This window comes from Theropithecus gelada, chromosome 10 (assembly GCF_003255815.1).
Source record: "Theropithecus gelada isolate Dixy chromosome 10, Tgel_1.0, whole genome shotgun sequence".
Lineage (NCBI taxonomy): Eukaryota > Metazoa > Chordata > Mammalia > Primates > Cercopithecidae > Theropithecus > Theropithecus gelada.
Genome location: NC_037678.1, coordinates 57532527 through 57558518, shown reverse-complemented (window position 1 = coordinate 57558518; position 25992 = coordinate 57532527). Strand labels below are relative to the sequence as shown.

General features: G+C 49.4%; 2 protein-coding genes across 3 annotated transcripts; both read right to left on the bottom strand.

Moving 5' to 3' along the window:
* Positions 1-698: 698 nt before the first annotated feature.
* On the bottom strand, positions 699-10600 carry KCNS1 (potassium voltage-gated channel modifier subfamily S member 1). Of its 2 annotated transcripts, XM_025399760.1 has the most exons (5): positions 10409-10600; positions 9648-9851; positions 8647-8725; positions 7140-8182; positions 699-4848 (listed from the first exon to the last, which is right to left on the bottom strand). In XM_025399760.1, the coding sequence occupies exons 3-5, from the start codon at positions 8720-8722 to the stop codon at positions 4378-4380; spliced, it is 1590 nt and encodes a 529-aa protein (XP_025255545.1). In that variant the 5' UTR covers positions 8723-8725; positions 9648-9851; positions 10409-10600; the 3' UTR covers positions 699-4377. The 2 variants fall into 2 exon arrangements, with proteins under 2 accessions (XP_025255545.1, XP_025255544.1); XM_025399759.1 differs by lacking the exon at positions 9648-9851.
* Positions 10601-19026: 8426 nt separating this feature from the next.
* Positions 19027-24597, bottom strand: WFDC5 (WAP four-disulfide core domain 5). Its single transcript, XM_025400115.1, has 4 exons — positions 24426-24597; positions 20189-20329; positions 19955-20095; positions 19027-19567 (listed from the first exon to the last, which is right to left on the bottom strand). The coding sequence occupies exons 1-4, from the start codon at positions 24508-24510 to the stop codon at positions 19563-19565; spliced, it is 372 nt and encodes a 123-aa protein (XP_025255900.1). The 5' UTR covers positions 24511-24597; the 3' UTR covers positions 19027-19562.
* Positions 24598-25992: the final 1395 nt, after the last annotated feature.

Genomic DNA, 25992 nt, shown 5'->3' with positions numbered 1-25992 from the left:
GCTTACTTAGAGAGACTGTCACCTGGACTTTCTGAGCTTTTCTTTTCCCTAGGTGTGTATAAAGGGAGTTACAATCTTGATTAGGGTAATCAACCACCCTGTCAAGGGGAAATACGGTTACTGCTTCACAAAGTAGGCAGAAAGGAATGCAAGTAACTCCATGGAATTCCTTGGGGAATCTTCACATGCCAGCAGGACTAACAAGCGCTCAGATTCTCTACGAATAAAGGTTTAGGTTACCCCATCAAACAAAGAATCCCAACCAACTAAAGTGCTGGCCAAAGGCAGGGGGCATGACATGGTTCACAGAGAAGGGATGTCATAAATGCCAGCGGCAGCCTTATGACCATTACAGAAATGAGGACATAGCAATGACCTCTTTTCCTCCTTGCTGTGTTTTTCTTCTCCTTTCCTCTAGTATATATAGGGTATGCTGGTGGCAGTTACATTTACTATTTATTCCTTATATTACAGGATACTGAGACAGAATTAGTGGTACCAGTGGAAGAATGAACTTATAGCTGGATTCATGAACAGGATATGCCCCATAGGGTGTCTTTCCTTTGGGGAGATCAGTATATTTTGGTTATATATATGAGAGTTTCCTTATGTTAGAAACATGCATAAGTCTGTGTGTATGGGAAAAGGATGGGAGTGTATGGTATGCTATTTTTGCCTATTAATACCTTTTGCCTTTATTTTGGTGACAATACGTGGTCTTTTCTTTGGGTAAGTACCTTTCCTCCAACTGCTGCAAATACGAATACAGTACCTTGCCCTCCATCCCTCCCGAGAGAGGCATATGACTCAAGTGAAATCAGACTCTCTCCTGGGATTGGAACTGTGAGCAGGATGATACAGGGAAGAAAGGTGACTGGAGGCAGATCATGTGGGTGGCAGTGTTTTAAACAGAAGGTTCATGAGTTTGCTACTGAGGTCCCTAGAGCTCCCCTCATTCCTGTATTTCCTGAGGCCTCGTCAGTCAGCTATTCCTTTGATCAGGTGAATTTCACAGATACCCTTCTGTAGTGGGCCAAATGGTGGCCCCAAACATATGTCCATATTTTAATCTCTGGAACCTGTAACTGTTACCTTATTTGGGAAAGGGTCTTTTTGCAAATGTGATTAAGTTAGGGATCTTGAGATGAGGTCATCTTGGATTATCCTGGTGGGCCTAAGTGTCATCAAAAGTGTCCTTGTAAGACAAAGGCATTGGAAGATTTGACATACACAGACAGTGAAGTGAGATCAGAGGCAGAGACTTGAGTGATGCAGCCACAGCCAAGGAAAGCCAAGAATGGTGGCAACCACCACAAACTAGAAGAGAAAAGGAGAGGGTTTCCCCCTAGAGCCTCCAGAGGGAGGGTGGCCCTGCTGACATCTTGATTTTGGATTTCTGGCCTCCAGAACTGTCAGAGAGTACGTTTCTACTGTTTTACGCCATCAGGTTTGTCTGAGTTTGTTACAACAGCTGCTGGAAACTAATATATCTTCCAATAAATTCATTTTTTGCTTAATGTCAGTTTCTTTTGCTTATACCCCAAACTCTAATTGTTAACAGTTATTCATCACTTTAATTATTCAATAAATTATCCTTTTTGACCAAGTTTGTTCCAACTGAATTCCTGTCACTTGCAACCTGTTCTGGCTGGCACAACCACAGACAAAGTCTGTGCCAAATCCAGGACTGGAGCCTGAGAATGTGGATTCCAAGTCACTCCACATATTACCCACCCTCTCCAGTCACTCAGGCAGCATGTCAGGGAGCCATCTCCACACAAGCAGAAACACGTCCTGGGGCCCAGCTCTTTATTTGCATAATGGTTTTCATTGATACATGGGAAGGGGAGCAAGTTGTTGCTTTTCTGCCAGGACCACAAACAGCCTCACAGTGGGCTCAGGCCAGATGGTTCTCTCTTGAGCTTTCTCCACACCAGTATCAGGGACCTGTTCGTAGGGTCAGAAAATTTGGAAGCCATCGGGTTTCTTGGTGTGTTCGGCAAGACCATAAGGGTGGTACATGCAGCCCTTCTGATCTGCCCCTAAGCTGGGTTCAGCTGGGCCTTGATGTAAGGAGCAGAGTGTGCAGAAGGGCTGGTATGTGTGTGGTGAATTCATGAGAAGCCCTTTCCTGCTTAGCTCCATCCTCTGTTCCAATCTGGAGACCCAGAATCCATTCATATGTAGGGGGCCAACTATGTACTAGACCCTGTGTATGACACACACGTGCCATTCTCTCTGCTTGGAGTACTCCCCCCTGGAACCCCATTTGCTTAATTAGCAATTTATCATTTGGATGGCAGGTTAGATTGTCACTTGCTCAGGAAAGCCTTCTCACTTTCTCGGGCCATGGTCCCTGATACATCATACACACCCGTACTTAGTAGAGCTCACTAGGATATATTTGTGTGATTATTGCATTAGAGTCTATCTTCCCTACTAGTCAGTAAGCTTCATGAGTATAGGGATATATTTTTCCACCACTGCATCTCTTGAGACTAGTAAGCAGTCCACAAGTCAGAAGCCAGTAAATCAGAGTGGCTGGGCATAACAACAGCGTGTGCGTCTGTCTGTGGGTGGCAGCAGGGGAGACACTATGGGGAACCTGAGAGCGCATGCCTCACGCAAAGGCATTCAAATCCTTAAAATATAATAAAAGTACTGTTGGACTAAGCCAAAACATGACTGCAGGCCACACATGAAGCCCCAGTTTAAGACTCTTCCAACGAGTATTTGTTGAGTAAGCAAGTAAAGAACCTACAAGGAAGATATTGTAAAAATTTCAAGAACCAAGCAGGGACGGGGCAGGCAGAGCTGAACGGACCTCCTTTTCAGTCTTGTTCACACCTTTTTGAGGGCCAGGTCTCTCTCTGGCTATCTTTTTTTCCCCCTCTGTGCTTGGCACCCAGTGGGCTGTAGGAATTATCTATTCAACATTTACCAAACACCTGCTCTGCACCAAGCCCAGAGTTCAACCAGACAGTGTCTTCCATCTTGAGGCTCAGGGTGAGGGGACAGAGACAGCCACAGTCAGACAACAATAGCACAGTGCTGGGTGCTGTAGCCACAGTATGTGGAAAGGGCTACTGGACCCCCTCCTCTGAGTTTCTCAGCAAATGGAGAGAAGATTCGGCAGATGGGTATGAGAGATATGCCCCCAACAAGGATGACGGGGCTGGAGCTGGCCAGAAGGGACAGGACTCTCACACATGGGCCTGGATGGGTACTCCAGGTAGGGCTGGACAAGGTAGGGCTGGACGTTTGTGTGACGGGCAGAAAGGAACTGCCAAGGTCAGGCTGCGGGGGGAGGGTCTGGGAAGCCAGTATTCATATATGTCAGCCCTCTGCCACCAACATTTCAGAGCTGAGCCGGCTTTAAGTTAAGAGACCCCTCTGCGCTACTTGGCTTTCATTGCCCTCTGGGTCATAGATTCCGACCGTTTGACAGAGAGGCTGGAATCTGGACTTGGGGGCAGGGATTGGACCACTTTTCACAGCAGGTCTTGGTGCAGCTAGGTCGCCTAGACCTCAGGCCAGGGCCCCTTCAGAGTTTCTTTCTCTCACATCATCCCTGGGAGGAAGACTGGAAGATTATTGCTTAGCAAATCTTGCATACCAGCTAAAGAGGCAAGTACAATGCTATTGTACTTCCTCCCAGGACTCATCCTCCTTCCCTCCAGGACTCATCTTTGAGACCTGACTCCTGTTGGATGCTCCTAGAAAGGAACCACAGCTGAGATCCAGAGCTCCTATATCCAAATCTCCCGTCTGGACCTTTCTCTGGCTCTGAAAGGGATTTCTGACCTTATGGATCAACTCTGGGGATCCATGAATGCCCAAAACCCACATGCAAACTTCATGAGGGCAGAAGAAAGATGGAGTTGACGGAGCATTGCTCCAGGCCCACCGACAAGCCCAGATTCCAAACCTGACTCTGCCACTTCTAATTGTAACATCTGGGAGAGGCATTGCTCATCTGTTAGCCTCGGTTTCCTCATCTGTGAAATGGCAATAATTATCTTTCTCCAACACAGGGCCAAACATGACCTGGCTCATGTACAGGAGGTGCTCAGGAATCATTAGCATCCTTTCAACTTCCTCCCTCTGGCTCATGCCTGCTTCATGAATGGCTTGGAGGAAGGTTTATAAAGCTTTCTGAGTTGCTCGCAGAATCTCACAGAATCTAGGGTAGCACTGTCCTGCCCTGGACCTTTGGAGGAAGGATTGGAGGAAGGAATGCAGCTTTTGAATCTCATTTCTCAGGACAGCATGAGTGATCTTGAGAGGCTCACTACCATGAAGAACTTTAGCAGGGGAGGAATCTCGGCTGTCTCAGCTGACTGTAGGGGCATGGCAGGGGGTCACAGATCCCTGGTTTTAATACATCTGAGGGTGTGGAGGCTCACTGGGGGCCTGGGTCTCTAGATCTGCAGACCGTCCCTCCTGAGAGGTTTCTCGGGATGTCTCCAGAGATGCCTCCGACACCGCATCAACGCTGCTCAGCAAGTCCTCAAACTCCTGGTGGTTGCTGTTGCGCACGGCTGCCTCCAGGGCCTTCTGGCGCCGGTAGAAGTGGGAGAACTTGTTGAAGATGATGGTGATGGGGAGCGCTACCACCAGGATGCCCCCTAGGATGCAGCCTGAGGCTGCCAGCTTGCCAGCCACCGTCACTGGCACCACATCCCCATAGCCCACGGTGGTCATGCTCACTGTGCCCCACCACCAGCAGGCTGGGATGGTGTTAAAGCCCACGTCCTCCTCCTTTTCAGCTGTGTAGGCCACACCAGAGAACACTGACACACCCACGGCCAGGTACAGCAGCAAGATGCCCACCTCACGGTAGCTGTGCTGAAAGAGAATGTAGAAAGCCAAGTCAGAGTGGATGGGCTTAGAGTCCTGGTATTAGGCATATGGGGAAAGTGAGGCCCAGAGTGTATAAGGGATAGGTCCAAAGTCAGAGCAAGATAGAGCAGGTGCTAAGACCCAGGTCCCCTGACTTTAAGATCTTTGAACTATAGTTGGCAGCAAAACTCCCTGGTATTGAGCACAGGCCTAATTTCTATTGTCCAAGGTATCTGCTAGGCTACAGCTGTTTTTTCTAACTCCGGGTTACTGGTGGCACCACAGCCAGGGAATGAAGAGCTTGTGACTTTTACACTGTTGCGGAACCAAGAGAACCATAGTTTATATTCCACAATGCAAAGAGTTGGTTTCATGTACTTTTGACTGATCTGAAAAGTATAAAAATTTTTTTGCTCCTCCAGGAAGCTGAGAGGACATAAGTCCCCTGGACCACCTATAGAATTCACTTTCCTATGGCCATGTATGTTTGCTTTGTCCCTGAGGCCAAGCTCTAGGGCAGTGATTTCAAACAGGGTGGTTTTGCCCCCCCTCCCCTCTGCCCCTGCAAGGGACATTTGGGAATGTCTAGAGACATTTTTGGTTGTTGCAACTGGGACAGGTGTGCTACTGTCCTCTAGGGGGTAAAGGCTAGGGATGCTGCTAAACATCCTAAAATGTACAGGGCAGCTCCCAAATCAAAGAATTACCTGATCCCAAATGTCAGTAATGCAAGGCTGAGAACCCCTAGTCTAGAGCAGACTCTCTCCAACTTTAATGCGTGGAAGAATCATGCAGAGGTCTTGGCAGAACCCAATCGTGTAGTCTTGGGTAGAGCCAGAGAATCTACATGTCTAGGAAGCTTCCAAATGATGAGAAAGCTGCTGGTGGGCAGGGGCCTCACTTTGAGTAGCAAGGCTCTCATCTGGAGTATTTTACACCTGCATCTTAGACCCTGGCAGCCCTGATCAGTAATACTCTTCTCCCCTACTGAAGACAAAGCTAGTAGTGTCGGGCCCTGGCTCTCTGCATGGAGGAGATAGGGCAGCGTTCTGGGGCACAGGGATCTTCCTGGGGAGATGCTGAGCTCAGGGGGTCTGGCGAATGTAATTCCTTATACCTGCCCAGTGCCCTAGGATTCTGCCTAGGTCATCTGCCAGCACCCAGTATCCTGAGGGCATACAAGAGGCTTTACTAAGCCTTGGGTGGAAGGGATCTTTCTTTTAGCATTATCTGGGGATTATCAGCAGAGTTGCGTGGAGCTTTAGGAGAAAGAACATGAGGTGCTGGAGCCAGGCACAGCTGGGTTCTTCTCTGGGCTCTACTGCTTATTGAGGAACCTCCAACAAGCACTGTCACCTCTTGGAGCCTCAGTTTCCACATCTGCAAAGCAGTGACAATAACACTTACCTCTGTTTAAACCTCTCAGGAACTCTCCTATACCCTCGGGACCAAGTCCAAAATCATGTGCCAAGACTTCACAGCCCTTCGGTACCCTGCCCAGCTCACCTCTTCAATCTCATCTCTGGGAATCTCCTTCCCTCCATGTCCTCCTCCCAGCATTCATCCTGTTCTCTCTCCAGGCCTCGGCACACGCCGTTCGCCTTGCCTCCCTCTTCAAACCAGGCTGATTTCACCCCCTTGAGCGCAAGCTTGCCAGGGCAGTGATTCACCCACAATGCAGCACCTGGCACCAGGAGGATGCTCAGTAAACTGCAACCAGGCTTTAAAGAGCCAACCCTCCAACCTCAGCTTCTTCATCTACGGGAAGAGAATAAATAATAGCATCTTCCTGAGGAAGTTCTCCTAAGGACTAAATTGATAATGGATGTGAAATTGGCACAGATTGAGTGCTCAGTAAGTGTTAGCTCCTGGGGCTATTCCTAGACTTTACCTATTAAGAGTGACCTATGATTATCAGAGCCCCGATAGTGCCAGAAGAAAGGCTCTAGCAGAAAGTCAGCATCCTGCTTGGCACATCTTTATGATACATATAATTTGATGTTTGATAGATATATCAAAAGTGATCTTTGTCTTTTTTCTTTGTTTTGAAAAAGAAAGACAAGCAAAGCTATGCCCCAGTTTTCTCCCTAGGAAAAAGGTAAACCCTTTACAGAGCTATTGGGATAATCAGACTGCAAGTGAAACATACACCTGGTGTCCAGCCCTGTGCCTGGCACAAAGGACGGGGTCTCAGTTCAACGTGAGCCTGGACTTGGGAGGCCTGTAAGTTTACCTGCTAACCTGCCAGATGGCTACACCCGCCTATCCCCGCTCCAACCTGGCCTCAAAGGCCGTACCTTGAGTGTGGCTCCCAGCGAGCGCAGCCCGGTGGAGTGGCGCGCCAACTTGAGTACGCGGAAAATGCGCATGAGGCGGAACACCTGCACCACCTTGCCCAGGTGGCCGAGCTCCTTGCCGCCCGTGCCGCCCTGGTCGCCCAGTGCCACACCAGCCAGCAGCGTGAGATAGAAGGGCAGCACAGACACAATGTCGATGAGGTTGAGCGGGTGGCAGAAGAAGTTGCGCGTACTGGGCGCCAGCAGGAGGCGCGACGACACCTCAAAGCTGAACCAGGCGATGCAGAAGTACTCGAGGCGTCGCAGCACTGGGTCGTCGCGCACGCCTTCCGGGCTGCGGCCCGCGGCCACCGCAGCCACGGCGGCCGCCGCCTCGCGGGCCTGGTACTCGGGCAGGCTGTGGATGCACATGGCGGCGATGGAGGCGAGCACCACGCTGATGGAGACGCAGCTGAAGAGCTTGCTCGGCAGCGAGTAGCCCGGGTTCTCCATGGTCAGCCAGAGGCGGCGGCGCAGGCGGCCACAGCGCGCCGCGCCATAGCGCGCCAGCTCTCGCTGCACGTCGGAGATCTCGTCGGGGCATGGGTCCACGCTGCTCGGCGTGTCGCTGTCCTCGTCCCAGGCGCGCGGCTGAGTCAGCCGCCTCTCCAGGTAGCGCGCGCGGCAGCACGCGGCCAGCGCGTTCTCGCCGAGGCCCCAGTAGTCGGCCTCCTGGCCAAAGGCGAAGACGCACAGCTCGTCGAGCACGTGCAAGTGGCCGGTGCGGTAGAAGTGCAGCAGGCCCAGGAAGAAGCCCGGGTGCCGGTCGAAGTAGAATTCGTGCGCCGCCGCGTCGTAGTCGTCGCACAGGCGCCGCGCCTGCTCCTCCGACGCCGCGGCCTGCAGGCGGCCCAGCCGCGTGCCCGGGAAGCGCGCCAGGGCTCGCGCGCTCAGCAGCCGCCGCACGCCACCCACGTTCACGCGCAGCGCCTCGTCGCTTTGCCGCCAGCGGATCCCGGTGTCAGGGCTCGGGCACTCGCTCACCAAGGCTTCAGTGCTCCTCCCTGCGGACACCAGAAGGGCGCGCTGAGGAGTTCCTGGGCTTCCCTTCCAGGAAGACCAGGTTAAAATCCCCTCCTCCATCCAACCAGCCAAGGGGTGTTGGAGACTCTGTGTGAAGCATCTGGTATGCAGGAGGCGCTCAGTAGGTGGCAGGTGCCCTCTGGACTCAGAGTCAGGCCTGGCTTTGACTATCCTTCATCCCCATCATTTGACTTTGGTCAAATCACTGACCCACCCCACCCCCATTTCATTTTTCTCCTTTGGAAAATAAATGCTTAGATCTACCTGGAAGGATAGGAAAGCAATGGAATCGCAGGATGTCCTGGCACCTAGTGGGTGCTCAATAGGATGTCTCCTTTTCCAGGACAAACTTGGATTTATTTACAGCAAAGTTCTACTGTGGGATCTGGGGCCCTCCAGCCCTCTGAACCTGTTTCTTCTGCAAAATGAGGATAGTAACACTTACCTCCTAGGGGTGTTGGGAGCACCACTTTAGACCGGAGGCTCTCATAGTGTGTTCCCCGGACCAGCAGCATCAGCATTACCTGGGAATTCGTCAAAGATGCAAATTCTCAGCCTGTCATCGATTTACTGAATCGGGAACTCTAAGGCTGGCTAGCAGTCTGTGTTCTAACAAGATTGGAAAGTGATTCAGATACATGGTCAAGTTTGAGATCTCCTGCTTTAGCTTATGTAAAACATCTGTAGAGTCAGCCAGACATGACCTTGAACCTTGGCTCTCTGTGTCACCTTAGGCAAGTCACATCACCTCTCTGAGCCTCTGTGAAATGGAGATAAAAATACTCATCTCAAAGTGTGGTTATGAAGATAAAATGACCTAATGTCTTTCTTGGGCTTGGCTAACAGAAGGAATTTAATAAATTATTCACTGGTGTCACTATCTTCTGGAGTCAGGCAAACCTGGGTTTATCTCCACCCCTGATGCACCTGGGGGCTTGAGGAAGCTATTTATCCTCCAGGTCACAATTTACTGCACATCGTAGACAATAGCACCAACCTCCGGGAATGACTGGAGGATGAAAGTAGATTATAGAAAGTGCTTAGCCTTAGTGGATACTCAGGGAGGATTTAGGTTCTTCTACCACCCCTGACTCCTGGCTCTGCTGGAATTGGAGGCTAGTGACACCTCCTCATCACTGGCAATCTCATTTGCATTGTGGGTTCAGTAATGCCTAGACTAGGGATTAAGTGTGTGTAAAGCACCTGGGCTTGGCGTTAAATGAATTTGGGGTTCCACCCTTAGCTCTGTTACTATTAGCTCTGTGACCTCAGGCCAGTCTCCTTCCCACTCTGGGCTTTAGCTCCTTTACCTTTAGAATGGGGGTAATGTTGCTTTGGATGAATCATTATTGTGGTATCTGTTCAAAGCCCTGGGTAAACAGTAGATGCTCAATAAATGTTAATCCCGTGTACTACCCTCTGGTCGGACCTGAGTCTGCCACTTACTAGCTGCTGACCTTGAGTGCATTCGTTGCCCTCTCTGGGCTTGTTTCCCTATCTGTGGAACCGAGTAGCATCATACTTTCCAGGAGAGGCTCAGAGGATTAAATGATGCAAGATGTTGATTGCCAGCATGGTCCCTGGCACATAATCAATGCACAATAAACATGTGTGATGTAGCTCCACTCCCACCTCCACTTGGATCTCCACCTGCATTTGGCATCAAAAAATGAAATTTCTAATCCAGTTCCATCACCCATTAGAAGCATAATATTGGACAAATCCCTTTGTCCATCTGGAACTCACTTTCCTGCTCTGTGAAATGGGATAATTAATTCAACAAACATTTTCTGACAAGAACCTGAAGATCAGTAAGAAAGATTAAGTGACTTGTTCAAAATCACCCAGCTAGTCCATGGCACAGCTAAGGTTGGACAGCAGGTTTTTTTCATTTCATTCTCTCTCCACACACTTATTTTGAGCACCTCCTATCTGCTAGTCACTTCTCTGGGCTCCATGCACACCTCACTTGGTTTAATCTCTACACCGACCCTGCCAGGGAGGTTTTCTAATCCCATTTTACAGATGAGTAAACTGGACCAGCCAGGGTCTCCAAAGCGCGGCCACCCCACACTGCTTCCTCCTTGCGGGGTGGGAGGTCTCTTAGAGGGGGTAAGAGCACCAGGAACCCGAGGCAGCCCCGCCTCCCACTCTGGCTGCCCCGGACCATCCCGGAGCCACGTCCCTCCCCAGAGGAGGCCCCTTACCTGTCGTGGCACCTCCCGGGCGCCTCCTGTGTCTGTCCCAAAGTCACCGAGGCTGGGGGCCGCTGGCTATACTCGGTTTTGCCGCTGTCCCGCCGGCCCCGCAGAGCCTCCTACTGCAGGCGGCCCCGCTGCCCTCTCCTTCCTTCTTCCTTGCCTAGTCCCCCGCGGCTGAAGGCCGCATCGATCGCTGCCGGAGGAGGGAGTGAGGCCGCTGGCGGCTGGAGGCGGCGGTTTCTATTCCTGACTCGGTTAGGGGGTGGTGGTGTCAGGAGACTGGGCCTACCTGCAGGGGCATCCTCCGGAGTTACGGGGCCGGGAAGGAGGGGTCATTTAGGGCATGAGGATTCCCCCTAGAGAGGGATTTCAGCAGAAGCTTCTCTGGCAAAGGAACAACAGTAATCATGATTTGCTTAATTGAGTGTTTAGTATGTGCCAGGGTACTTCAGCTGCTGTAAGTGATTGATCTCAGCTATTCCTGGCACACTCTTGACAGAGCCAGGATCTTATGTCTCCCATTTTAGGGGTGAGCTCCAGTCACTTCCTCACACCGTAGGTAACTGAGTTAGGGAGCTGTAGAAGGTGGCCTCATCTCCCTTGGAGTCCCAGGTTCTTCTTAGGTGAGCTGTGAAACTTGAAACGATCATTTTACCCCTGAGGCGCAGTGTCCTTACCTGCCCACGGGCTCCTGATTCCAACCTGCCAAGTGGGTTGTGAGGGCAAAGAACATGTGCCAAAGAGCTTTGTAGAGGTTGTGAAGTCCCCACACGTGTACCTATTGTGTGGCTGCTGGTTGGGGAGAGGTTACTGGAGACTAGGGCCTGGATATGAGCCTTTGCAAATATTGTTATGAACAATAATGATAATTACCAACATTTATTGAGTACTTACCTTGGGTCAAGCGTATTTCTCAATCTCACTCAAACTGCAAATTTATCTGTTCAGTAAGTGCTACTATTATTCCTATCTCACAGATAAGAACTGCTTTGAGAGGTGTGGCGACTTGCTGGAGGTCCCATGGCTGACTTCTGAGTCCTCTAGGCCAGCACTGTCCAACACCTTTAATGTGAGCCACATATATTATTTTATTTTTTATTTTTTGAGATACAGTCTCACTCTGTTGCCCAGGCTGGAGTGCAGTGGCACTATCTTGGCTCACTGCGTCCTCCGCCTCCCAGGTTCAAGCGATTCTTCTGCCTCAGCCTCCTGAGTAGCTGGGACTACAGGCATGCACCACCACGCCAGGCTAATTTTTGTATTTTTAGTAGAGAGGGCGTTTTGCCATGTTGGCCAGGCAGGTCTTGAACTCCTGGCCTCAAATGATCCACCTGCCTCGGCCTCCCAAAATGCTGGGATTACAGGCATGAGCCACTGCACCCGACCCACATATATCCTTTTAAATTTCTGATTGCAACATTTTAAAGAGTAAAAAACAGGTGAAATTACAGTTACCCCTTGAACAGTGGGGCTTAGGGAAACCACTCCTCCATGCCTAGAAAATTAGAATATAACTTTTGACTCCCCTGAAACTTAACGAGTAATACCCTACTGTTCGCCAGAAACCTTACCTATAACATAAACAGCCGATTAACACATAAATAGTATCTACATATATCTTAGGTATTCACGACATAGCTAACTTTTTCTTCAGGCTTTTGATAATTCTAGGCTACATGGTTCATCTGTAAGTTTTTTCAAATTGTCACAAATCTCCAAAAATTTTGCAACGTATTTATTGGAAAAAAATCTGCAAATAAGTGGACAGTAGCAGTTCAAACCTGTATTGTTTCAGGATCAACTGTATTTTTAGTAATATCTTTTATTAAATCTAAAATATTATGATTTCAACATTGGAATCAGTAAAGAAATTATTGAGATATTTTACATTTTCTTTTTTTTTTGTACTAAGTCTCTAAAATCCAGTGTACTGATTTTTCTTATTGTTACACAACAAATTACCACAATTTAGTAGCTTAAAACAATACAAATTTATGATCTCATGGTTCCTATAGGTCAGAAGTCTGGGCATGGCCTTACTGGACCCTCGGGGTCTCACCAGGTTGAAGCCAAGGTGTTGGCCAGGGTTGAGGTTCTCATGTGAGCTTCAGAGTTTTCTTCCAAGCTCACAGATTGTTGGCAGAATTCATTTCCTTGTGGTTATAGGACTGAGGTCTCTGTTTTCCTGCTAGCTGTCCACTGGTGATCAATCTCAGATTCTAGAAGCTGCCTGCAGTTCCTGCCCCATAGGCAGTTCAGAGCATGAATGCTTGCTTTCTTTTAGGCACATGAGAGTGCTGAATTCCTCTCCTGTAACCAGTCAGAGAAATATCTCTGACTCTAAAACTCTCACCTGATTAGGCCAGGCCCACCCAGGGCAATCTCCCTCCTGCCGTATAACACACATTCATGGGCTCCACCTACACTTAAACAGGAGGAGATTATACAGGGATGAGGATCATTGAGGAAGGGTCATCTGAATTCTGCCTTCCATATATAAATCCAGTGTACTCATTTATTTTATTTTATTTTTTATTTTTTGAGAGAGATTTTTTGAGATTCACCTATAGCAAATCTCAGTTTGGACTAGTCACATTTTCTGTGCTCAGGAGCCACACATGGCTCGTGGCTGCCATATTAGACAGCACAGCTCTAGGCTGGGCCACTTCAGTTTTTCCCTCGAAAGAAGAAGTTAGAGGAAGAAGCTGCTTAGTGAGCATCTTGCCCAATTCCCTCATTTGACCAACAGGGAAACTGAGGCAGATTTGCCGAGAAGCAGGTCTTCTATTTCCTGGCGTAAGAGTTTGTCTGCAGCCTTCGCTGCCCCTTAGGACTCAGGAGTTTTCCCTGGAGCTGCAGAGACAAGTTTCCAAAACTGAGAAAAGACAGACCTATTTCCCAAGGGCAGAAGAGAATGAAACCAGGATCTGGTTTCATCCCCAGATTACACAGTGAGAGGTAAATGAAGTTTTGGTGGAATTTGTGAGCCACAAGAGTGGGAAGGTGGGCATTATGGGTGGGAAGGATGGGGTATCCCTGTCCTTCATGTATCATGGATGGGCTGTCCCCCAAATTCTCCCCCAGTCCCTGGCCAGTTTTAGCCATTTGAATCCGTGCAGTTTTACCTTCAGAGTAAGCTTGATGTTGCAGAAAATATGTAAGTGTTTGGAATTAAGTAGACCTGGATGTGACGGGCACCTTCTAAGATGTCTCCCAGTGATGTCGGCCTCCTGGTGTTCATGCCCTTGTGCAATCCCCTCCCCTTGTGTGTGGACAGGTCTTACTGATTTGCTTCTAATGAACAGAATATAGCAAAAGTGATGGGATGTCACTTCTCTGATTAGGTTACTTAAGGTTGTGACTTCCAGCTGGCTTTGATGAAGCAAATCGCCAGGCGGGAAAGGTAAGGAAATGAGGGTGACTTCCAGCCAACGACCAGCCAGGAGCTGTGGTATTCAGTCCATTAAGTCCTCAAGGAACTGACATTCTGCCAACAACCCTGTGAATTTGAAAGTGGATCTTTCTCTAATTGAGGCTCAGATGAGACTCCCACCATGGCCGACCCCTCGAGTGCAGTCTCGTGAAGCAGAGAAACTGAAACAAAAGACCCAGTTAAGCTGTACCCGGGTTCGTGACCCATAGCAACTGTGAGATAATAAATGTGTGTTGCTTTAAGCTGCTGCATTTGTGAAACCTTGTTACACAGCAATAGATAATGAATACACTGGGTTTGAATCCTTGGAAACTTGTCTCTGCAGCTCCAGGGAAAACTCCTGAGTCCTAAGGGGCAGCGAAGGCTGCAGACAAACTCTTACTGCCTTTGCCACTAAACTGCTGTGTGACCTTGGGCCAAGCACTTCTCTTGGATCCTTATCTTCTTCATCGATAAAATGGGAACAACACCCACCTTTCAGGATTGAGATGAGGATTAGCACATGCTCTTCTCTCTCCATGAACAACTCTTCCTGCCCTTTCTTTGCCCTGCATATCAGTTAAAATTTAACTTCGCCGCAGGAACAGAAACAGAATTACAGTGACTTCACTAGACAAGAGTTTACTTTTTTTTTTTTTTTTTGGCAGGCCAGGGTAGGTGCAGCTGCTCATGAATAGCCCTGAAGACCCAGGCTCCTTGTCACTTCCTCCTCCACCGTTCTTATGTGACTCATTCGTGCCCACAGCTCCTCTGGGATCCTTTACCACTTTTGTGCACAGAGACTCCTGGTATGTTTTTCCTCCTGACAGCTGGTATCTTGGGCTTTCCTGAGGCTGCCAGAGCCTGCTGTGGCTCCACACAGGGAGAACCTGAAGTACCTGAGAATGTATGTGCTCCATGTATGCTTGTTTCTAGAACTGCCCTGTGGGACTTCACTGGATTTCACATCATCACTGGCTTCTCTTCATGGTGAACTTCTGTACTCCTATAGCCATTTTTCCTGAAAACATTTCCGAAGCGTCACTGTCATATGATTCTTCATCTCAAGATTTATTTTGGGGGAACCCAACTAAGACAATCCTCAAGGACACCAGATGGCTGTTCTAGTGGCAGCAGCCATGTTCCAGGAAGGACACAGGGTAAATGGATGACAGACAAAAGGCCAAGTCCATCTCCTTAGTTAGGAAAACTATAGCTTGCCAGGAAGCCCCTCCTAATAGATTTCCCTTGCTTCTGATTGGCCAGTCTTGGGTCACACGATCATTGTTTGGTGCAAGGGAGCCTGGAGAGGAAACATATTTTTAAAATTTTAATTTACCTTTAAAATTGAAATATACTGTTCCCGTGGTAAAATGCACAAATGTTAAGTTACAGCTGAATGATTTTTTTTTTTTTTTTTTTTTTTTTTTTACAAATGTATGTATCCATTGTGACTACCACCCTGGTCAAAATATGGAATGTCACCGGCACTCCAAGAGCCTGGGGGTGGGGCGGGGCAAGTATTTCTAACTGGGGACATTGCTATTGGTAAGGAAGAAGGGGAGAATGGATAATTAGAAGTGTTCTACCTGGCTAGCTCCTGCTAAAACTCAAGGTCTTGACCTAGATATCATCTTCAGGAAGACTTGCCTGGTTTCTAGGCTGAGTTAGATCTCTCCCGGCCTCCCAGGCCTCTCCAGTTTGGTATATGTCATGCAACTCTCTAGCTAGGGCTTTGTCTCATCCATTAGTGCATGAGTTCTGCAAAGCACAGCCTAGAGCCTATATTAAGTGCTCAGCAAACATTTATTGAATGAGTGAGGGAGGAAAGCAAGGTTAGAGTCTGCAAAAGGAACCAGCCTCCTCGGAGACTTTTCAGAAAGCCAGTGGAGACAGGCAGTAGAGATAGAGCTGATTGGGTTGGAGCTGAACTTGGAGCTGGCACTGCATAGACCAACTCACAGAACTGCTGGAACAGGGAGTGAGTTAGCCAGGAAGCTGAGCAGGGAATCTAGAATGGGCTGTATAGATGCTGCTACCTAAAGCCAGAGAAGCCATAGTCTGTGACCTGTCACCTCCTGCCATTCCAAGGACCTAGCTCAGAACTCAGAGCTCCAGGATAGTCACAGGGCTCTTGGCAGCCAAGTCTTAACTGGCTCACCTGGGAGCTTCCTGCTGTGACCCCCTAATTTTCCTCCTGAAGCCTTTGAGGAAAGAAACCTAGGGCAATACGCTGTGTATCAACAGGCTTGGGCTCCAGTTGTCTAGAATTAAGTCTGGTCACTTAACTTTTTTGTGTCTTTGTGATCTTCATTTTTCAGATGTGGACACTGAATCTTCAGGTAGGAGGAGTCTTAAGTGGGAGGAATCTTCAAAGACCGATTATAATTAATTAGTATAGTCAATAGGGACGTAAAGTTTATGGTTAGACTCCTTGGGGTTGAATCCCAGCTCTAGTACTTACAAGTTGGACAACTTTGGCCAAATTAACCTCTTGGTGTTTCAGTTTCCTCATGTGTGAAATGGGGGAAAGTAATGAAGCCTACCCGATAAGGATATGAGGATTTAATGAGATTATACAAGATTATACATGTAAAGTGATTAAAATGATACCTGGTGCATGGCACATGATCTGTAATTGTTGGCTGTTGCTGCCTTGATTACTCTCAAGGGAGGAATATGGTGTGGTTTAATCCTGGCTACATCATTTCTCAGCTGGAGGTCTTGGGCAAGTCACTTATCTCATAGCCACTGTTTCTTCACTGTCAAATGGGAATAGCCTTTCTCAGGGTTATGGGTTGGATGAATGAAATGATGTTTAAAAGTGGGAGATCTGGCCGGGCGCGGTGGCTCAAGCCTGTAATCCCAGCACTTTGGGAGGCCGAGACGGGTGGATCACGAGGTCAGGAGATCAAGACCATCCTGGCGAACACGGTGAAACCCCGTCTCTACTAAAAAATACAAAAAACTAGCCGGGCGAGATGGCGGGCACCTGTAGTCCCAGCTACTCGGGAGGCTGAGGCAGGAGAATGGCGTGAACCCGGGAGGCGGAGCTTGCAGTGAGCTGAGATCTGGCCACTGCACTCCAGCCTGGGCGGCAGAGCGAGACTCCGTCTCAAAAAAAAAAAAAAAAAAAAAAGTGGGAGATCTACAGTAGACATTCATTACAGACTAATAACCAGAATCTGAACTAGTTAAGCTCTTACTGTGATGAATCTGTGACAAACAACCCCTGAATCTCTGTGTCTTCTTACCACAAAGATTTATTTCTCTTTGGCAAGTTTGAGGCTTGGCTGGTCTGACTCAGCTTCAGGCTTGCCTCAGGTGTCTCTCCAGCAAGACAAGTGGCTTCAGGCAAGCTCTTCTCATGGCAGAGGGCAGAAGCCCCAAGAAGGGTGGAGGCCAGGTGCGGTGGCTCACACCTGTAATCCCAGCACTTTGGGAGGCTGAGGCGGGCAGATTGCCTGAGGTCAGGAATTCAAGACCAGTTGGGCCAACAGGGTGAAACTCCATCTCTGCTAAAAATGTAAAAATTAGCCTGGTGTGGTAGCAGATGCCTGTAATCCCAGCTACTTGGGAGGCTGAGGCAGGAGGATCACTTGAACTCAGGAGGTGGAGGTTGCAGTGAGCCAAGATCGTGCCGCTGCACTCCAGCCTGGGCAACAAGAGCGAAACTCCATCTCAATAAAAAAAAAAAAAAAGAAGAGTGGTGGTATTTTTCTTTAAACAGGCTACACTGTCACTGCCACCCACATCCCGTTAGCTAAAACAGGTCTCCTCGCCAAGCCCAAATCACTGGGGCAGGATGTACACTCTCCCTGAGGGAAGCCACTGTAAGCATGGGGTGGGGAGGGGAAAGGGAAAATTGTAGGCAAATAATCCAATCTACCACATTATCTGTGTTAACTATATGAAGTTATATGTAGATGGGGAAACTGAGGCCTAGAAAGAGGAAGAGAAATATCTAAGGTTGCTCGGAGTCAGTGACTCCCAGACAGTTCTCCTTCCCCTCTCCAAGACCTCATTCTATATCCATGTAGTTAGCATCTGGTACTTTTCAGTCAATGGTTCAAGCATTTGAATCCCATGGGAAGGACAAGGAGGGTGAGGAAGTAGAATTCCTTCCATCTTCCAATAGGGCAAACAGAAGCCCAGAGTGCAGAAGGATGCACCTGTCATCACACCGCAAGGCCAAGAGAACAGGGAAAGAAGACCAAAGATTCCCAAGTTGACCTCCACAGTGGACCGCCCAGTCCCTCAGTCTTGTGCTGGATACAAGAGGCCCAGCAGATAGAGCAGGGAATTTGCCACCTCCTTCCTAGGAGGAAAGTGGGAGAGTCAGGAACCCAGCTGTCTGGGTCCAGGGATGTCCCTTGGGATGGCTGTCATTCCCTCATTGACCCCTTCTCCCTGCAAGAAACACTCATTAAACCCTGACTGCATACTAGACGCAGGAGAAATTGAAGTGAGTGAGGTAGAGAGAGGCCCACCATAATAATGACATCCTGACTACTTGAGCAAAATTTCCCCAAATTTGGGGCAATTTGAAGTGATCTTAGTATGTACCTGGATGCAGTGTCACATAACGTGAACTCCTGAAGTGAGAAAGTCATTCCCTTCTCAAGCCTTCTGATTTCCCCAGGGAGAAAGGCTCAGCTTAGAGGTTTGCATCTTTAACCCTTTAAATCTTCATTGATTAAAACATAGACTGGCCATGTGCGGTGGCTCACATATGTAATCCCGGCATTTTGGGAGGCTGAGGCAAGCGGATCACTTGAGGCCAGGAGCTTGAGACCAGCCTGGTCAACATAGCGAAAACCTGTCTCTACTAAAAATACAAAAATTAGCCAGGCATGGTGGCGGGCACCTGTAGTCTCAACTACTCAGGAGGCTGAGGCAGAAAAATTGCTTGAACCGGGGAGACGGAGGTTGCAGTGAACCAAGATCGCACCACTGCACTCCAGCCTGGGCAAGAGAACGAGACTCTGTCTCAAAAAAACAAAAAAACATAGGCTGAGTACAGGCTTCAGGCTCAGTCTTGGCAGGTGGCTATTGCTAGCTAGAGTTTAATAACACTATTTAATATCATTTAATCTGACATGATTTACTTTAATGGAACTGAGCTGTTTCCATTGTATTTGTTTTCGTAATTCCATTTGTGGCAATTGATCTCATTTATCTCATTTATAGTAGTGATATCAATTTTCTTTTAAAATGAATTTGTTTATACACAAAAGTGAGTCATTTAAAGAAAACATTAAGTAAATGGTGGCACAGGCAGCGTGGAGCCCATCGTGGTGCTATTTTGTAGTTATGGTGAAAATCATGAAAGAGGTGAATGACTGATGTTTGGAAAACTCTGCTAGAATGTTCATTCTGGGTGGTTGGGTTGCCTGAGGGAGAGGTCAGGGTCTGCCTGAATTGGGCTTTCTTGGTGGAGGAAGCAGCATGTACGGATTGGTGTGAACGTGTTAGGAAGGGTGGGAAACTCGTATGGCAGTGGTGCAGGGTGCTGGCGTGATACAGAGGCCTTCCTCCGAGGTCAGGCTATGGACTTTGACTCCCAGGGGGAGAATCCAGGGGCAGATGCGTTGCAGGGAAGTGACAGCAGGCCAGTGTTTATCAGAAGGCTGGAACCACCGCTAGTAGAGATAGTGCTGTCCGGCAGGCAGGGCCCCAGGCCTCCCATCGTGAACTCTTTCTGTTGATCCCCAGCTTAGGTGCAGAGCCACGGATCCTAAATCAGAATTAGCCTGAGGAGGGAGAAAGAAAGGGTTAATTCCTTCCCATAATAGGGCTCTGGTTTCTGGCCTTGGTCTCCCATCCATGCCCGACCAGCGCAGCTCTGGTTGCCACCAAGGCTGGACTCCTCCACCCCCTTCAAAAGGGCAAACGGAAGCCTGGAGCAGTTTAGGGCTGTTGTCCAGGTGCCACAGCAAGCTCAAGAAGAGAACCAAGGACTTCCAGGTTCTCTGTTATCCTAGCAGGACTCCCCCAGCCCCTATCCAATTCCCCAATCCTAGCCACGGGAGGCCCTGACTTCTGGGGAGGCATGCTGTTAAGCTTGCAGCAGTGAAGAAAGTATTAGAGCTGGGGCTCGGAGAGGGAAGGCACCTGCCCCGGGTGCCCAGGAGCCACACCTCTGGTAGGATCTCGGCAATCCCGGCCACAGGCGCTGTGGCAGCATCGCTTTTTGCCCGAGCAGTCTGAGTCCTTGTGACACAGGTGGTTCATGGGGCTGAGGCAGCGCAGTTGGTCCTGTGGGCAGCTGCCCGGCTTCACTGCAACACAGGGAACTGGGTGAGCTCTGCCTGTGCCCACCGGCCCTGGAGCTTGGGGCTTGGGTGGTCAGCAAGGTAGACAGGGGCATTTACCAGAGACCCTGGGGACGCACTGGCGGAAGCAAGCTCTGTAGCAGCACTTCCTGGTCAAGGGACACTGGCTGTCTTCCACGCACTGGTCAGGCACCGATAGGAGGCACGGCCCATCATCTGCTGGGCAGCCTCCCCATTTCTCTGTAAGAGAATCTCCCAATATTGCAGCTGGAGGAAGCTCACGGTTATGTAATAAGCACTCACCTGGGAATGACAAGATCTGAATTCTCCATCCCTTGCTTCTTGCCTGTCTTCTGGCTAGTTTTTTGTTGTTGTTGTTGTTTGTTTGTTTCTAATGACTCCAAGCCTCAGTTTTCTGGCTGTGAAATGGGAAGCTGGGCTAGTTTGAGACTCAGATGGCACAAATGATAGGGGAAAATGAAGCCCAGCATCTCCACTCTGGCCAATAAGGCCATGCCTGGTCTGGGCCCTGCCCATCTCTCTAGCCCCATCCTCTACTGCCCTTCCACTCAGTGGCTCCAGATCTGCTCCAAGCCAGCTCTCTTTGCAGCGTTCTGGCTCTGGCTGCATCCTTTGCCTGGTGCACTTCTCCTGTACTCCTTTTGCCTGGTCGGCTCATTAGGACTCAGCAGATACATCACATCCTCAGAAGACTCTACTTCTCTGACCCCACATTAACTAGGTCAGCCCCCCCGCCCCCAACACACACACACACTCAGTTCTTTCCTCCAGAGTTTGTGACGCTGCATCTGTTTGTCTGTGTCTCTCACTTGGCTGGAGGTTATGAGAGCAGACACCCTGCTAGCTTTGCTCACCATTGGTCCATATCACAGCACTTGGTGCAAACAGTAGGGGCTCAGTGACTTGAAAAGAAAGGGTTTGGAAGTGAGGCCCTGCATCGCACATGCGTCAGCAGCGGCCAGCCTGGTGCACTGTCACAGCCACAGCTGGCCACGTCTGTACTGTTGCGTTCACCACTGTTGCAAATGGCATGGTTTCGAGGATCAGGCATTAACTCTATCTCTGAGGTGTTCTTCTGAATGGCTGTAGAGTGTTCTGTCCCAGAGCTTACCTAACCACTCTTCTTGCTGGGATTTTGGGCCATGTTCAGATTTCATGCATAAAGCTGGAAATCAGTATCTTCCTCCATGTAGAGGAGGAAATCAAGGCCTGAACGGGGCAGTGACTTGCCCAGACCCACATGGGCTGGAGTTAGGACTCCCAGGGCCCGGCTCCCTCTGACCTCTGTGAGTCTCCATCCACCTTGAGCTGTAGACATGGAGCAGATCCCAGGCCTTCAGTTAAATCCAGCATCAGAGAAAATGTTCAAGAGCTCTGAGGGGCAGCTGGATCTGGTGACTTTATCTCTGTGTCCGCCACTCCTCCTCAGCCCCCTGCCTGGGTGCTGGCTGCACACGTAAGTAGGCACTTTGCTCACATCCTACTTGCTCTAAGTCAACTTCAGCTGTCAGAGCGGGTTGGTTTAAATTGAATTGCTGCCCCCTGCTGGAGAAAGGCAGGCTTGGCCGGGGAGGGGGGAAAAGTGTGGGTTTGGGGTGATGGGAGTGATGTGAGGGCTCCTGGGAAACAGTCTGAGGTCAACGGTTTAGCCCTGAATTCACAAGTCCAAGCCAAAGGTGCTCGGGCCTCAAAGGGTGGGCCAGACGGAGCTGCCTGCACTCAAAGCCGGTGGAGCCAGGTAGGTCAGGCAGGGAGAGTTTCTGTACCCAGGGGCCTGGAGCTGAACCTTGGGGAATGGGCAGATAGGGAGAGGGCATGACAGCTGGCATTTCCAGTGGAAGAACTGTGATAGCTGCAATGTGGAGGTGGGGATAAAAGCCTGGCATGTGTAGAGCCAGTGTGAGGCTCTAGGTGGTCACACTCACTTTGTTTGCCTGCCTTTCCTAACAGTCCCTCCAAACCAGGTTCTTCACTCACAGATGTGTACATCGAGACAGTCACACACATCCGGATGCATCCACCATGGGTGTGTAGACTTAGAGAGCAAAAGAATTGTATCCAGACATGGTTAAATATATACACTTGTACACACAGATGATACACACACATAGTCAAATACACAAGCACATTTAGATCTAGACACACAATTAGCTACGGGCTTAACAATAGGAAATTGCAGATAGTCAACTGTTTTATCTACAAAAGTAGCAATTTTACATGGTTCAACTTAATACACACATATATACATACGGACATCCATCGGATAGTTATACATATGCAATATATTTATAAACACATATATAAACAGGCAGTCACATATGTACATATGAGCTGGAACATAATCACTGTAAATACACGAGCATACTGTCATGTACACATGCCTACCCACATAGATACATACACAGACACTCAGACACACACAGTTGTGTATATAAATATATAGCATATGTGTGTGAACAGAGACATATATACGCATACACAGTCATATACACAGAATCATATGCACAGGGCTACACAGACACGTATATCTTCCCAATACCACATAACCGCTGACAGCATTTAATTAGGCACTTGCTGTTTATCAGGGACTATGCCAGGATCTTTGTATCAGAGACACCCAGACGTTTGAGTGAGAAGGGGCAGAATGGGGAGCTCTTATAAACAGAGGTGGCTGGGCTTCCACAGGCAACAAACTGAGACTTCCCTTCCCTTGGCCTCATCACCTTCCTCCATTGTCTGAAATTCTACCAGCAGCCAGGCAGATGTCTCATGGAGAGAAACGAGTGGGGACAAGGTGTGGTAAACTGGGGGAGAGACAAGCGTGTCACACCTGCCCAGGCAGAGTGGCCCTGCGCAGGCTCGGTTTCTGCTGTGCCAGCTCTTTACCTCTGAGCAGCCAGGTTGAATATCGGGGTGTGCTCCCTAGGAACACAAGGACTCCCCCAAATCACCCACTTATGCTGTGCTTACTGTGTGCCAGGCCCTTATTCCTCGAGACACCACTCACTCCTGAGAGAGAGGCATGGGACCTCATTTTACATGGAGTAAGTCTTCAGACCTGTCCTGCTGCCTTCCAGGAGTGCCCCTTATGGAAGTCCTAATAAACTCACACACTTGCCGATCTGGCCTTATCCAAGTAATTCTTTGGTCTCTCGGCTCCTTCCTAGGTTGGGGGTGCATTCTTCTGTCCAGTCCTGGGGTTTTGCTGTAACAGTTCGTAAGGTGAATCTTTCTGATTCCAAATACCTGCATTCAAATGCCACGTTTGGCACTAACTCAGAGTCAGTCTTTGACCTTGTTAAGGGCTTCCCCACTATGCCTCAGTTTTCCTCATCTGCAAAATGGGGATAAAAATAGTCCTGTCCTCACAGCATCACATTGAGGAGTTACGTGGTGATGGTGCATGAATCACAGCCAACACAGGGTCCGGCCTTGGAGCTCACTAGCGTACTTCCTTCCTCAGCCTGTCCCCATTACTGTCCCCTTTCTTAAAGGCAGGGCCAGGGTTGCACAGGTGAATGTAGGTTAGAGTGTTCCAGCCCCAGAAGAGGATGGAGGTGGAGGCCTCACCCAGAGCAGGAGTCACCTGTCTAGTCACTCAGCGGCCCTCCCTCACCTGTCAGCAGGCCAGCCCCAGCCTTGTCAGGGGTGGGAATGGGGACAGCAGGTTGGGGTGATGAGAGCTAGAGACAGAGCTTCCTCCCCACAAAGCCCAGACCCCAGAAACCACACCCTCTCCTCAATTCCCAAGTCCTTTTCACAGATGGGGCAGTGGACCCACCGACTCAGTCACACCACAGACCAGCAGGTGCAGACAGGGTCCCTCCCCACACCTGGAGGCACAGAGACACACATGGATACACATGGACAGGCACAAGCTCAGACGTGTGCATGCAGCCATTCTTAAGTGTACATGTGCAGACAGAGCTTTGCACAGACAGGCAGGCACAAAGACGCAGACAGAGCTTTGCACAGACAGGCAGGCACAAAGACACACGTCTACACAGAGACAGGCACGTGCATTCCCCGCCCCGCCACCCCCTGACATATAGACAGGCACAGACAAGCACTGAGAAACTGGCCGAAAAGACACTTACAGATACCAACACAGGCAGGTGGACACAAATGTACACAAATAAAAACACAGGCTTCTGAAAGCACTAAGAATCAGACATCCACACATACACACACACACACATGCACACACGCGCACACACCCCCCACAGGGAATGACCTGCCTTCTCCCAAACCCTTACTCTCCCTAGAGAAGTAGGGACAATCTGGTCCCCAGAGCAGAGGGATTTCCCGCACTCACCTCCCTTCTTCCTGCCAAAGACAGCAGGCAGCTGACTCCCCACAGCCAGGAGGGCCCCCAGGAGGAGGAGGCTCTGGATCCTCATGTTTCTGCTGCCGGTTCAGGGCCCAGGGCCCCCCAGATTAACACCTGCAGCCTCAGGGAAGCCAGAGAAACAGTCAGGAGAGGAAAGAGAGGGGGTGTGGAGTGACACCATGCTTGCTTCATCTTGGCCCCACCCCTGCGGGCCGGAGGCCTCAGTGCAAGGGATGCTGTCACAATTGCTGAAGACAGGGTGACGGCACATCCTGCATGTGGGGGACTCAGATCCAGTCTTGCCTGTATCGGTGACTTGGGCTGCGATCTTGGGCAAGTCTTGTCTCTCTCTGAGCCTCAGTTTTTTCATCTGTTTACCGGGCGAAGGTTGTTGAGTCAGATACTTGCTTTCCTGGCTCTCAAAGATGTTGAAACCCCAGCAATGTCTAGGCAGTAGATAGAGGTCAGCTTTGAATAGCAAAGGAGTGAGGGTTTGCAGAGTTCTGGACGCCTAGGAAGGGAGAAGGCGTTAGGGTTAGGCTAGAGTTTGCTGCCAAAGAAGGCTGGCCCAGGTTGGCATAATGAGTGAGGCCAGCCCTGGCTTCTCCTCCTGGGTCCTGTGGGTGGGAGAAAGACCACTCCGCCTTTGGTGAGATCACCAGTGGCTTCTGGTAGAACTACCCTCTTCCTGGGACTGGCTTGGCTGTTGAGGGTGAGGGAGCATGGCTTTTGGCTTGGCTAAGTTTGCGGTCACAGCAGATGCATGGCCACTGGAAACTCTTCTCTGGCCCTAAGGGATCCTGAGCAAAAAAATGTCATCTCATCCAGGGACCCCCTCCTTAGATTTCTCCAACATCTCTGATGTTGGCTTCTGCATTTGGTAGAAGAGAGGGAGCTGAGACTTGGCATGGTAAGGGACATCCTAAACAGAAACGCCATTGAAGTACATTTTCTCAGCCTTTCCATTTGAAAGACTAGGAAATTGTGAGATAGAGATGAGAGGGAACTTGCCCAAGGACACACAGCTAATTCCTGACTAAGCTGGGACTTCCCACTGTGGCCTCCCTATCATCTTCATTTGGTTCCCGGGTTTTAAAAGCAAGTCAATACCTCATCTGATCCTGAGAAAGGAGGGTGATATTACAGGGCTTGTCTCACTTACCCATTCCAATCCAGGACAGCCCTCGCAGCAGGAAGTTCTTCCTTGGGTTTAGTATGAATCTCTCATGCTGTCTTCTAAGCTAGCAAGATAGGAGAGGCTCTGTCTTCTATGATCTGATGTTACTTTTGGAATGCTAGCACCTCCTTGGAAGCTTTATCTTGGAGGAAAAATATATGAGCCCTTCCTTCCTCTCTCTCTCTTTCTCTCTCTCTCTTTCTTTCTTTCTCCTTCCTTCCTTCCTTCCTTCCTTCCTTCCTTCCTTCCTTCCTTCCTTCCTTCCTTTTCTTTCTTTCTTTCTTTCTTTCTTTCTTTCTTTCTTTCTTTCTTTCTTTCTTTCTTTCTTTCTTTCTCTCTCTCTCTCTCTCTCCCTTCCTTCCTTCCTTCCCTCCC

Coding starts and splice junctions, on each gene's coding strand:
- KCNS1 (XM_025399760.1), bottom strand. CDS start 8,722: ATGCTGATGCTGCTGGTCCGGGGAACACACTATGAGAGCCTCCGGTCT. Junction 8,183..8,646: donor GCTCCCAACACCCCTAGGAG/GTAAGTGTTACT, acceptor TGGTGTCCGCAG/GGAGGAGCACTGAAGCCTTG. Junction 4,849..7,139: donor CGCTGGGAGCCACACTCAAG/GTACGGCCTTTG, acceptor ATTCTCTTTCAG/CACAGCTACCGTGAGGTGGG.
- WFDC5 (XM_025400115.1), bottom strand. CDS start 24,510: ATGAGGATCCAGAGCCTCCTCCTCCTGGGGGCCCTCCTGGCTGTGGGG. Junction 20,330..24,425: donor CTTTGGCAGGAAGAAGGGAG/GTGAGTGCGGGA, acceptor ATTCTCTTACAG/AGAAATGGGGAGGCTGCCCA. Junction 20,096..20,188: donor GTGCGTCCCCAGGGTCTCTG/GTAAATGCCCCT, acceptor CCTGTGTTGCAG/TGAAGCCGGGCAGCTGCCCA.